Below are 12,406 nucleotides of genomic sequence, written 5' to 3'. Positions count from 1 at the left end.
CTTCTGAGGCATAATGGAATTAAAATTAAAGGAAAATGAGAATAGGAAAAGAGTACTGAAGGGAAAATATTCAATGACAATATTCTCAAAGAAAATACTCAAAACTCTTCTTTCCGAGAGATAAAATCCTGAGGTTTATATTCCCCAGCTGATTACAAAGACATTCATAATGTTGCCCACAACTGACAAATATCTAGAATGCCCATAATCAAGTACATCCAAAAAAGCCTACCAGCAGTCAAAACAAAAAAAAGGAAAAAAAAAGTGATCCATTATGAGTGGAAGAAAAAAAAAGCCAAGATAGATTATAAGAACATTTGGAAAACTAGTAATTACTGGTAAATGGTGTTGAACTCTCAGGAGAGCATGTATAACAGGCACTTACTGGTTTGAGGTCCCTGTGAGCATAGCCCTGGCTGTGCACGTAAGCAACTGCAGAAACTATCTGACGGAAGACCACTCGGGTCTCCTCCTCGGACAGGCGATCCTGGGAAATTATGTAGTCAAACAGCTCTCCTCCGGGGCAATACTTCAGTAACAAGAAAGACACACAGATATTGTTACCACCTAGAAAAATCACTTTAGGGGAATTAAAACAAAAAATTATACTTAACTCAGAGATATTATTAATTCAACTTAAAGGCAAGGAAAACAAGTGAGGCATATTCAAAAATATCCTCTCAGGATCAAACAAATCAACAATTACTCGAGGAAAGAGATCAATAGCTATTGGTCTCAAGCAGTTTTATGACCAGTAAGTAGAAGTAGAGCCAACTAACACTGTGATTTTTTTTTTTGAAAGATTTATTCATTTGAGAGTGAGTGAGTGAGAGCGCAAGAGCGGGGGAGGGGAGACAGAGAGAGAGAGAGAATCTCTAGCAGACTCCCCACTGGGTGTGAGGCCCAACACAGGGCTCCATCCAGAGACCCTGAGATGGTGACCTGAGCTGAAATCAAGAATCAGATACTCAAGGGGCGCCTGGGTGGCTCAGATGGTTAAGTGTCTGCCTTCGGCTCAGGTCATGATCCCAGGGTCCTAGGACTAAGTCCCGCATCGGGCTCCCTGCTCAGCGGGGAGCCTGTTTCTCCCTCTGCCTCTCTCTCTCTCTGTCTCTCATGAATAAATAAATAAAAATAAATAAATAAAAATCTTTAAAAAAAAAAAAACAGAGAGAGAAGAATCATATTAGTCAGAGCCTGCAGACTTAAGAGTATTCACATTTTTATTCTGTTCCCGAAAATTAGAGTCTGTTCATTCCAGATACTCAACTGACTGAGCCACCCAGGCACTACAACACTGTGATTTTTAAATCCATTCAGGGTTTTATATTTCTATAGCAAAGTACTAAAACCCATTCACATCTTTTTATTTATTTTTTTATTTTTTGAGAGAGAGAGAGAGCATGCAAGCAGAGGGAGGGGCAGAGGGAGAGAGAGAGAATCCTCAAGCAGACTCCCTGCTGAACACAGAGGCTGACACAGGGCTCAATCCCAGGACCCCAAGATCATGACCTGAGCGGAAATCAAGAGTCGGCTGCTTAACCAACCGAGCCACCCAGGTGCCCCAACATTACGAATTTTAACATGTGCTTTTGAAATGCAGCTAATCTATGAAAATGATATGCAGTTATAAATTATTTGGCTGAGACTAAAGAAAATGAAATGAGATAAATGATGGAAGTTCTAAAGACTTTACATTTCAGGCCCCAAAAGGGCAGTTGAAACTTCAAAGATTCTGATTCATATAACATGTGTGTTGAAAGCTACCTATAGGCTGTGAGTTGAACTATGTCCCCCAAAAAGATATGTGCAAGTCCTAACATCTGGTACCAATGAAGATGACCTTATTTAGGTCTCTGTAGATGTAATCAAGTCCAAACGAAGTCATACTGGGTCAGGGTGAACCCTAATCCAATGACTGTGTTGTTACATGAAGAGGGAAATTTGGACAAAGACACAGACACACAGATAAGAAAATGCGATTTAGAGACAAAGGCAGAGATTGGAGTGGTACAAGCTAAGAAATGCCAGAGATTGTCAGTAACCATCAGAAACTAGGTAAGAAGCACAGAACAGATTCTCCAGAAGAAACCAACCTTTCCCACACCTTGATTTCAGACTCCTAGCTTCTAGAACTGTGAGACAATAAATTTCTGTCATTTTATTTTTATTTTTTTTTAAGATTTTATTTATTTATCTGACAGAGAGAGAGAGAGAACAAGTAGTCAGAGAGACAGGCAGAGGGAGAGGGAGAAGCAGGCTCCCCGCTGAGCAGGGAGCCCGATGAGGGGCTCGATCCCAGGGTCCTGGGATAGAGTCCCATGTTGGGCTCCCTACTCAGCAGGGAGTCTGCTTCTCCCTCTGCCCTTCACTCTGCTTGTGTTCTCTCTCGCTCACTCTCTCTAATAAATTTTTAAAATCTTTTAAAAAAATAAATAAATAAATTGTTATAGACAGAACTCAAACAGGTAAGCTGCTTAACATTTATTTTAATCTTTTAGCTGAAACATAGTTTTCCCTTAACTATTGATAAAGTGAATGGAAACGGTCTGAATATTTGATTTCCCTCCAAAATTGATATGTCAAAATCCTAACCCCCAAAAGATGATGGTTCTAGGAGGTAGAGCCTTTGGGAAGTGATTAGGACATGAGGGTGGAGCCCTCATGAGTGGAATTAATTCTCTTATGAGATTCCAGAGAGATCCCTTGGCCCCTCTACTGGTAAAGACACAGCAAGAAGGAACGAGCTATGAATCAGGGAGAGGGCCATCACGTGATCATGCCAGCGCCCTGATCTTGGAATTCCCAGGCTCCAGAACTGTGAGAAAAAAACTACCCAGTCTGTGATATCTGTTATAGCAGCCCAAACAGACTAAGACAGTGATCAAATACCTTTAGATCTCTAGACCATACTACTAACCTCAAGAACCATGAATATTTTGTTGGCTGTCTCTAGCACATGGTAGAGTTGACATATATGCTGATGTCTCAGGTTCTTCAAGGCCTCAATCTCTGTTTTGACCCGGGGCAAATCACTCTGTGACAAAACACATTACATGAGCAATAAACCTATTTGGGAAGTACACCAAGCATTAATATCAACAGCTTTAATACTGAGTAGCAAAAACAACCAACAGCCTCAAACTGTTCAAAGCATAGAAAAATATAACAAAAATTATTTGTATGTACACATACACACACACACCCAAAAACCTTGAGGGTTTTATGAAAGACTAGTTTGATATGGGTCAATAGTACAACGGCCAGAAAAATCAAGAGTCTCAGACTCCCTTAGAAGGTTAGCATTCCAAACAAGGAAAATAACAGAGACATGCCTGCACTACCATTTTCGGTCTTAGCAGCATCCCTTAAGAAGCATGCTGAGCTAAAAACTGGTGATGTAGGTGAAAGACACGCAGGTCTTCACTGTCTCAATCTTCCACCTTTTCTATGGGCTTAAAAATTTTCAAAACAAAAAGTTAGTTGGAAAGGAGGAAGAGCCAAGCTGAAAAAATTTCTAAGTCCATATTAAAGACAGAAATCTAGATATCCATGAAATAACAAGTAAAACTTTATTGTAAAAAGAGGCTCAATCTAATGATCAGTGGCTTAACATCCAATTTTGTAGGACCATACAGATGTCAGGTCTTTTTTTTTTTTTTAAAGATTTTATTTATTTATTTGACAGAGAGAGAGACAGCAAGAGAGGGAACACAAGCAGGGGGAGTGGGAGAGGGAGAAGCAGGCTTCCCGCTGAGCAGGGAGCCCGATGCAGGGCTCGATCCCAGGACCCTGGGATCATGACCTGAGCTGAAGGCAGATGCTTAACGACTGAGCCACTCAGGTGCCCCACAGATGTCAGGTCTTGACCAGGATCAATTGTAACTTTGACTATTTCAAAATGACAATCTTTTTTTCTTTTTTGGGAGGAGTGGGAGTCTGATGATTAAAACCCTGGGAGTGGGCGCCTGGGTGGCTCAGATGGTTAAGCGTCTGCCTTCGGCTCAGGTCATGATCCCAGGGTCCTGGGATCGAGTCCCGCATCGGGCTCCTTGCTCAGTGGGAAGCCTGCTTCTCCCTCTGCCTCTCTCTCTCTCTGTCTCTTATGAATAAATAAAATCTTTAAAAAAAAAAAATAATAAAACTCTGGGAGTAATAAAAACATTATTAAAGTCCTAGGAAGCAATTAAAATAAGCATAAGAACAACAAAAAATACAAAACAAGTTTAGGAATAATGAATTAACATCATTATATTGATGCTTTAGAATAAGTTTTGAGTATCAGTGTGGTAACACATTTTGTAACAAACAGTTCACATTCCGTTTGCTATTAAAGCATTTGTAGTGTTCACATGAATAAGGCACACTAAAGTTATAATTGAAGTTTAAATTGCTTAAGGGAATTAATCAGATTTGTAATCTGCTTTAAATGCTCAGGAAAAATGGTTTTTAATGCCTTTTTATTATCCAATTTATTTATACAATATTGAACAATGAAAAACAAAAATACTGAAGGAGAACCTGAATTGTTGGTTGATAGATTATTAAAAATAGGTTCTGATTAGGTCGCTGTGTGATTCTGGCATTTATCTTGGAAGGAGTTCAAAGAATTGAGTGACACTGCTATAATAACATTCCTCACGTTCCCTCTGACTTATTTACGTATGTTAATCAGCACTTATATCCTTAAAAATAAAAAATAAGAAAAATAAATAAAAATAAATAAGGTAATAATTAATGTTAAATTCTGTCTCATTTCAACAAGGGAGACCAAAAGAAGTTCAATGTGACTAATTTTAAAATGTATTTTCAGTAAATTGTTATTTTTTATGTTTGATAATTATCAACATTTATAAAATGTTTGTGCTGTTTTACTCAGTTGTACAATACTAATAATTATAATGCTAACTTAATCCACAAGAAAAAACATTTTAACACTCAGAGATTTTTGGTTAGAGAAAAAAATGATTTTTTAATGTTTTCTAATTCATGTCAAAAAAAGAAACGGCCACAGATCCATACTACGAGACTAGTGAATTCCCAACAGGAGACCAGAACAAAGAAAAACAAAGATACCAAACCATATGAGGGATGGTAAAAGAATTAGAAACAAAAGACCACTCAGGTGACTTGAAACACTAGAAAGGGTATAACAGGCCCAAAAAGACCATCAAAAGAGACACGTCTTCCCTTAATACAAAAACAAAAAACTTTAGGTACTTTAGGTACATTAAAACCCAGACCACATACTGATTGAACGGGCTGCTTTTGGAGGTAATGAGCAGCTCAATCCTGGAAGCATCCATGTAGAAAAGAAAAAGGCTGATTACAAAAAGGATTTCATAAGATAACTTCTAAGGTCACTTTGAATAAAATTCTAGGACAAGACCTATCGATAGTAAAAAGAGATCAACGTTTAGTACGGGTGTCATGGGGAGATATTAATATCCAGAAACACATGTATGACTATGAAACAACTGCAGGAGAATGGATCCTACCAAAAATTAAATTGCCCTTCCCCCAGATTACTTTATACATAACTGGCAATTTTTAAAAAAGACAAAAAAAGAAAAGCTACAGAAAGATGATTCTCATAAAAGTAGTAACAAGGACATTTGAGCAAATTCAGGTTTTAATTTACAAAACTGATCTATAAATATTTTTTAAATAATCTTACACTTACCCCTAGTGCATTTTTATCCATGATTTTTATAGCTACCATTTCTCCAGTGAGGATATGGCAGGCAAGTTTGACCTTTGCAAAGCCACCTAAGTATAGGAAAACGTATTATAAAGAGATAAGCAAGAGTAACCTAAAATCATCATCAGAGCAACCAGAGGACTCAGGCTCAAATACCTTTCCACATGCTTTTATTTTCTGTCTTTTAACATTTTATTTTTAAGTAACCTCTACACCCAATGAGGGGCTCAAACTCACAACCCCAAGATCAAGAGTTGCACACTCCAACTGAGCCAGCCAGGCACCCCTCCATATGCTTTTAAAAGGCTCTATCAATCCAGATTTTCCTGGAAATTTGTGGCCCTTTCTTCCTGTTGCTTCCAAAGTGTTAGCCATGACCCTAACCTCTCCTCATCCAATGCCTAGCTGAAGATTGTTTTTTACCATGATAGTATCTTTAACTTTGGGTTGAAGAAAATAGGAAAACAGAATTTGCTGCTTAGAAATTTGCTTTACAATTAACATTGCAATTAAATTCGTTTTATAATTAACACTAATAGAACACAATATAAAGTTGCTGAGAAAAAAAGACAACAGGAAACATCCGCTCAGTTTTAAAACTGGATCAAAAGCAGGATATTATGTTTCAAAACTGGATCAAAAGCTGGATAAATGTCTATACATCAGTATCTAAAAGAAATTGCCAACTTGGGGCACCTGGGTGGCTCAGTCGGTTAAGCATCTGCCTTCAGCTCAGGTCATGATCCCAGGGTCCTGGGATGGAGCCCCGCATCAGGCTCCCTGCTTAGCAGGGAGCCTGCTTCTCCCTCTCCCTCAACCCCTCTCCCGCTGCTTGTGCACTTTCTCTCTCAAATAAATAAATAAAATCTTAAAAAAAAAAAAAAAGGCCACTGGGTGACTCAGTTGGTTAAACGACTGCCTTCAGCTCAGGTCATGATCCCAGGGTCCTGGGATCAAGTCCCACATCAGGCTCCCTGCTCAAAGAGGAGCCTGCTTCTCCCTCTGTCTCCGCCTGCCAACTCCCCGTTTGTGCTCTCTCTGTCAAATAAATAAATAAAATCTTAAAAAAAAAAGAGAGAGAAATTGCCAACGTAACATTTCTAAAAAGAAGCTCCTGGTGGTCCCTCTTATGGTCTTCCCCATCTCAGTAAATGGTAACTCAACATTTTCCAAAAACCCGGGAGCCATCCTTAGCCCTTCTCTTTTGTCACACACTCCATATCCAACCCATCAACAAATCCCATTGGCTCGGTCTTCAAAACACATCAGTGTTACCTTGGGGGAAAAGAGGCAGGTACTGACTGGAAACTTTCTGTCTTAATCTGAACAGGGAACATGTAGGTGGATGTGTACATAAAACTCCCATCAAGACTAGTATATTTTGTGTATTTTATTGTGTTGCACCCCAATAAATTAAAATACACATACACACACACACAGTGTAAAGAATCCCACCCTTTCACTACCTTCACTGCTATCACCCTCATTCAAGTCCCCATCATCTCCAGCAACACTCACCTGAATTATTGCAATAAACTCCTAACACCTCTCTGCTTCTGCCCCTGCCTTTCCCAGCCCAAACTTTTCACAGCCAAGCAGCCAGAGTGACCCTTAAAAACAAAGGTCAGGGGGCACCTGGGTGGCTCAGTCAGTTAAGCATCTGCCTTCGGGGGTGCCTGGGTGGCTCAGTCGTTTTAAACGTTAAGCGTCTGCCTTCGGCTCAGGTCATGGTCCCAGGGTCCTAGGATCGAGCCCCACATCAGGCTCTCTGCTCAGCGGGAAGCCTGCTTCTCCCTCTCCCACTCCCCCTGCTTGTATTCCCTCTCTTGCTGTCTCTCTCTGTCAAAATAAATAATAAAATATTAAAAAAAAAAAAAGCATCTGCCTTCGGCTCGGCTCATGATCCTGCTTAGCAGGGAGCCTGCTTCTCCCTCTCCCTCCCTTCCCCCACTGGTGCACACACGCGCACATGCTCTCTCTCTCTCTCTCAAATAAATAAATAAAATCTTAAAAAAAAAAAAAGAAGAAGAAAAAAAAAAAAACAAAGGTCAGATAGATCACTCCTTGGCTCAAAACTCTCCAGTGACCTTTATTCTAAATAAAAGGACCCACAAGGTCTCTCCTACTACTCTCCTCTCTCTTGCTCTACTTTTTCTTTCTAAAGTAGATTTAAGAATTTTAAAATTAAACTGAAAATGGGGATTAACATAAGAATAAAAAAAATAAAAATAAAAATAAATAAATAAATAAAGTCCAGTGCCAATACTAAGCTTAAAAAAAAAAAAAATTAAACTGAAAAGCCCATGACTGCCCAAATGCACTAAATTCTCAAAGAGTTGATCTGTCCTCTGCCTCCAGGGAAAAAAATAACAATTACCTGTCCCAATAGTTTCATATAATTCATAGTATTTGAGAAGTTCATCATAATCTTTCATAGTCCTCCTGGAGGTTTATACAATATTACAAAAAGAACCTGCAAGATAGAAATAGTATATGATCAAAAAAGGAACTACTATGAGATTATCTCCTCCACTCTTGTAAGTGCACATATAAATACATCATAGGCATATAAATGATACCAGAAAAACTGATTACCTATAGGGTTAAGAAAAAAAAAAACACAACAACTGGCTTCTATCTCATACCATATATAAAAATCAAATTCAGATCAAGGAAAGACTTATATATGAAAGATAAACCTTTAAAAAAAATTTTTTTTAAGATTTTATTTATTTGACAGAGAGAGACACAGCGAGAGAGGGAACACAAGCGGGGGAGTGGGAGAGGGAGAAGCAGACTTCCCACTGAGCAGGGAGCCCGATGTGGGGCTCAATCCCAGGACCCCGGGATCATGACCTGAGCCAAAGGCAGACGCTTAACGACTGAGCCACCCAGGCGCCCCTAAAATTCAGAACTTTTGCATGTCTAAAGATATCCTTTAAAAAAAGAAAGCCATAAATGTGAGAAAATATTTGTTAACACTTATAAACAATGGATTTTTATCCAGAATATACTATATACAATATAGAAAAAGACAACCCAAAAGAAAAAAGAAGCAAATAAAATAAAAAGGCATATCATAAAAAAAACACAAATGACCAATAAAAACATGAAAAAACGTTCAGTTTTATTAGTCATCGGGGAAATGCAAATTAAGATTCCAATGATAAACAATTTTAAGAAACATATAATGAGATAGACACATGTTATTACTATGCTCCACAATTTACATGTGTTACATATACAGTTGGTCCTCGAACAATACAGGGGTTAAGGGCAAGGACTTCCTTGCACAGTCAAAAATCCACATATAACTTTTGACTCCCCCAAAACTTAACTACTAACAGCCTACTGTTGACAGGAAGCCTTATCAATAGCATAAACAGTCAATTAACACATATGCTGTATGTCATATGTATTATATACTAAATTCTTACAATAAGGCAAATTAGAGAAAAGAAAATGTTATTAAAAAAATCATAAGAGGGGTGCCCGGGTGGCTCAGTCGGTTAAGCATCTGACTGTTGGTTTTGGTTCAGGTCATGATCTCGGGGTCCTGGGATCGAGTCCCCCATCGGGCTCCTTGCTCGGCGGGAAGCCTGCTTCTCCCCCTCCCCCTCCCCCTGCTTGTGTTCCCTCTCTCGCTATCTCTCTCTCTGTCAAACAAATAAATAAAATCTTTAAAAAAAAAAGTATATATAAATTAGCTGTAAAAAAAGTCTTAGGTAGTTATTATTTGATTTTTTCTGTTTTAAAATTAAGTAGAATTACAAAAAATCATGGGGATGAGTAGGGCCTTATTGCGTACATGAATACCTAAGGTCACACTCATACCACTTTGTGTCATTTGTGGAGGATATGCTGTTAGTTGACTTTAACTAGAGATTAGCAGTGTATCAGGCAGAAGTGCTAGTGCAATCAGACTGTCAACCCTGAATTTTCTTTTTTTCATTTATCCTACAGATGTGCTTACTGAGCACCTATGCTGTATCAGAGCTGTGTTTTACACTAACTCTGTAATGGAGAAGAAAAGAGATGTGGTCCCTGCCCTCATGAATCTTGCATTCCAGCAGAGAAGACAAAAAGCAAATAGATAATAAATAATTAAAAGTTGTCATAAGGGGCGCCTGGGTGGCTCAGTTGGTTAAGCGACTGCCTTCGGCTCAGGTCATGACCCTGGAGTCCCAGGATCGAGTCCCACATCGGGCTCCCTGCTCGGCGGGGAGTCTGCTTCTCCCTCTGACCCTCCCCCTCTCATGCTCTCTCTCTCTCATTCTCTCTCTCAAATAAATAAATAAAATCTTTTAAAAAATAAATAAATAAAAATTAAAAATAAAATAAAAGTTGTCATAAATACTGAGAAAGAAATAGGCAATAGTGGTCAGAATGTGTTGCGGAGAAGTATTTAAGCCAAGATCCAATTCAAAGGATGGAAAGTGAGAAAAAGAAAATCAGCCCTCAGGTAATCAAATTGGAGGGACTGTAAAAATGATAATGATCCTGGGGCGCCTGGGTGGCTCAGGTGGTTAAGCATCTGCCTTCAACTCAGGTCACGAGCCCCTCTCCCACTCCCCCTCTTGTGTTCCCTCTCTTGCTGTCTCTCTCTCTCTGTCAAATAAATAAATAAAATCTTTAAAAAATAGTAATAAAAATCAAAATGATAATGATCCTTTCTTAGACTGACTGGTGTTTTCTGACCAATGTTGTCCTCCCACCTCCTGCTTCCGTAAGATACCCACCCGCTGAAATGCCACAGCTCTTTGACAATATCCATTCTAAAACTGGTCCTTGCTTCTCTAATCCTTTCTTAAAATCACCAGCACAGTTCAAATCCTATAAGCCCCTTTTCAGTTCCTAGGGAGTATGGCTTCTCTTGCTGCAGCAAGCTAAGAAAACTTAATGTTTTTGTTTTGTTTTGTTTGTTTTTTCAAAAATCAGGTAAGCTAATATATATCAAGAAATCTATGAAAAAAAAAAAAAAACACAAAAATCAGGTAAGCTTCCTAATGTTTTTACTCCAGATGTGTTTAGTGGTCTTTGGTCAGTAGGCCTCAACAGGAGCTGGGAGCCCAAAAAGGAGAGAAAAAGTATTCTAAAAAGAAGGAATTTAAGTGCAAAGATCCCAGGGGTTAAAAAAAAAAAATAGAAAAAAAGATCTACATGTACTGAACTGAAACTGCTTTTAGGGGTACCAACAAATGGAAATGCAGATATGGAGCTGGGACAACTGGTTAGCCACATGGAAAAAAAGAATACTGAATCTCTCATACCACACACAAAATCAATTACAGTTAGTGTAAAGACTTAAAAGTGAAAGACAAATCTTTAAAATGTAGACTGCTAAGATCTTACCCATACCAGGCCCATAGCTAAGAGTGGGAAAAGGCAGAAAGGAAAAAGAAAAGAATTAGAAGAATATAGTTTCATGGAAGCCAAAAAGGAAGAAAAAAGTAAAATGAGTAAAAGAAAGTTTCTAGGAAGTAGATTTCTAAAATTTTCTAAAAGTGTTGATATATAGGTCAAGTCCTAGGACATGAGTCTCAGTACTGCAAAGTGGAGATTTCTTTATGGGTAGACATGGGGTGCAAGACCTCTGAACCTATACAGAAATGGCTTCTCTAAGGGGCTCTCCTGCTCAGAGGCTGGTGTGGAAGGACAGGGCTACGGATTTCAACCGTGGGAAGAGATGTCCCAACACCCCTTAGAAAGCCAAGCAGGAATCAGGAAGCCCAGGGAAGTGGAGGTCACTGAGTCAGGCACAAAGAATCTCCCATATAATCCAGCACAGCACCCCAGGACTCTATAGAGTTCACAAAGGGGTTTGAGGCCAATACCCAGCTAGTAACGAAATCCTCCTTTGCCTGGCCTGACCCCTGTGCACAAATCTTCCTTGGTCACCTGCAGCGGCCTACCTGTGGCAGAACAGGGTTCTGGATCCTCAGACCCCATTCTCTCTAACATCTCAAAAAATTAAGTGAGTACATGCATATCCAACTCGGATTTGGGAAGTTAAGTTCCACCTGAGAAGGGCAAAGCTTATCCATCTTGATTGCTGTCTCTCAGTAGTGGAAATCTGGTGTTAATGCTCATTTCTAGGGCCAGATAGTCTCCCTTCACCAATAGGCAGAGCTCTAGCAAGCCCGCCAAAGGCTTGGGATTGATGAGTGGCCAGCACCATGTTCACTACCTTCATGTTCTCTGTTCCTCATCCTCTCTCATCCAGAGCTGAGTGGCCAGCATGTTACTAAGCCTTAAAAATGGTCATGACTTTGGAAGATCTAGAATGCGAGTTCTACCTCAGGAGTGTGGTGAGTTTATTTAAAAAACAAACAAACAAACAAACAAACAAAAACAGGGTAAAAGGGGAGATCCTTACTACAGTGAGGATGGGACACCTTCTTAAATTGAGGTAGAGAAAAAACAATGAAATAATCAAAAGCCCAAGAGTGCAAGATATTTTTTCAAATATCCTTTTAAATCTCCTTTTAAAATGCCTAAAGCACTCTGATTCAATGAATCATTTTACTTAGAGATAAAAGATAAATTACTGTCAGCAAGTAAAAAGCCTTCAAAAATTTGGTCGGTGAACAGAACACTAGAACAGAAGCTTTGGAAGGAAAATTAAAACTCAAGGAAAATATCAGCCTTAAAAAAAAAAACTAAACGTTTTAATCTCAACGCCAAAGCTATTATAGCAAGAAAGAT

The 12,406-nt window shown here is 39.0% G+C and overlaps 1 protein-coding gene across 7 annotated transcripts in view; it reads right to left on the bottom strand.

Annotated features, from left to right (window-relative positions):
• MELK (maternal embryonic leucine zipper kinase) overlaps window positions 1-8,136 on the bottom strand; it is an 82,619-nt gene extending 74,483 nt beyond the window's left edge. For 2 of the 7 annotated variants that reach the window (XM_021691389.1, XM_044920469.1), the window contains exons 1-4: window positions 8,079-8,136; window positions 5,684-5,769; window positions 2,921-3,037; window positions 386-529 (exon numbers count right to left, since the gene is read on the bottom strand). In XM_021691389.1, coding sequence (XP_021547064.1) covers window positions 386-529; window positions 2,921-3,037; window positions 5,684-5,769; window positions 8,079-8,136 — 405 coding nt within the window. The remainder of the gene's footprint in view (window positions 1-385; window positions 530-2,920; window positions 3,038-5,683; window positions 5,770-8,078) is intronic. The other 5 variants (XM_044920470.1, XM_044920472.1, XM_044920468.1 and 2 more) reach the window with 4 other exon arrangements.
• Window positions 8,137-12,406: the final 4,270 nt, after the last annotated feature.

Source organism: Neomonachus schauinslandi, chromosome 13 (genome assembly GCF_002201575.2).
Source record: "Neomonachus schauinslandi chromosome 13, ASM220157v2, whole genome shotgun sequence".
NCBI lineage: Eukaryota > Metazoa > Chordata > Mammalia > Carnivora > Phocidae > Neomonachus > Neomonachus schauinslandi.
Note: the sequence above shows the minus strand (reverse complement) of the source record. Positions and strands in the feature narration are given on the sequence as shown.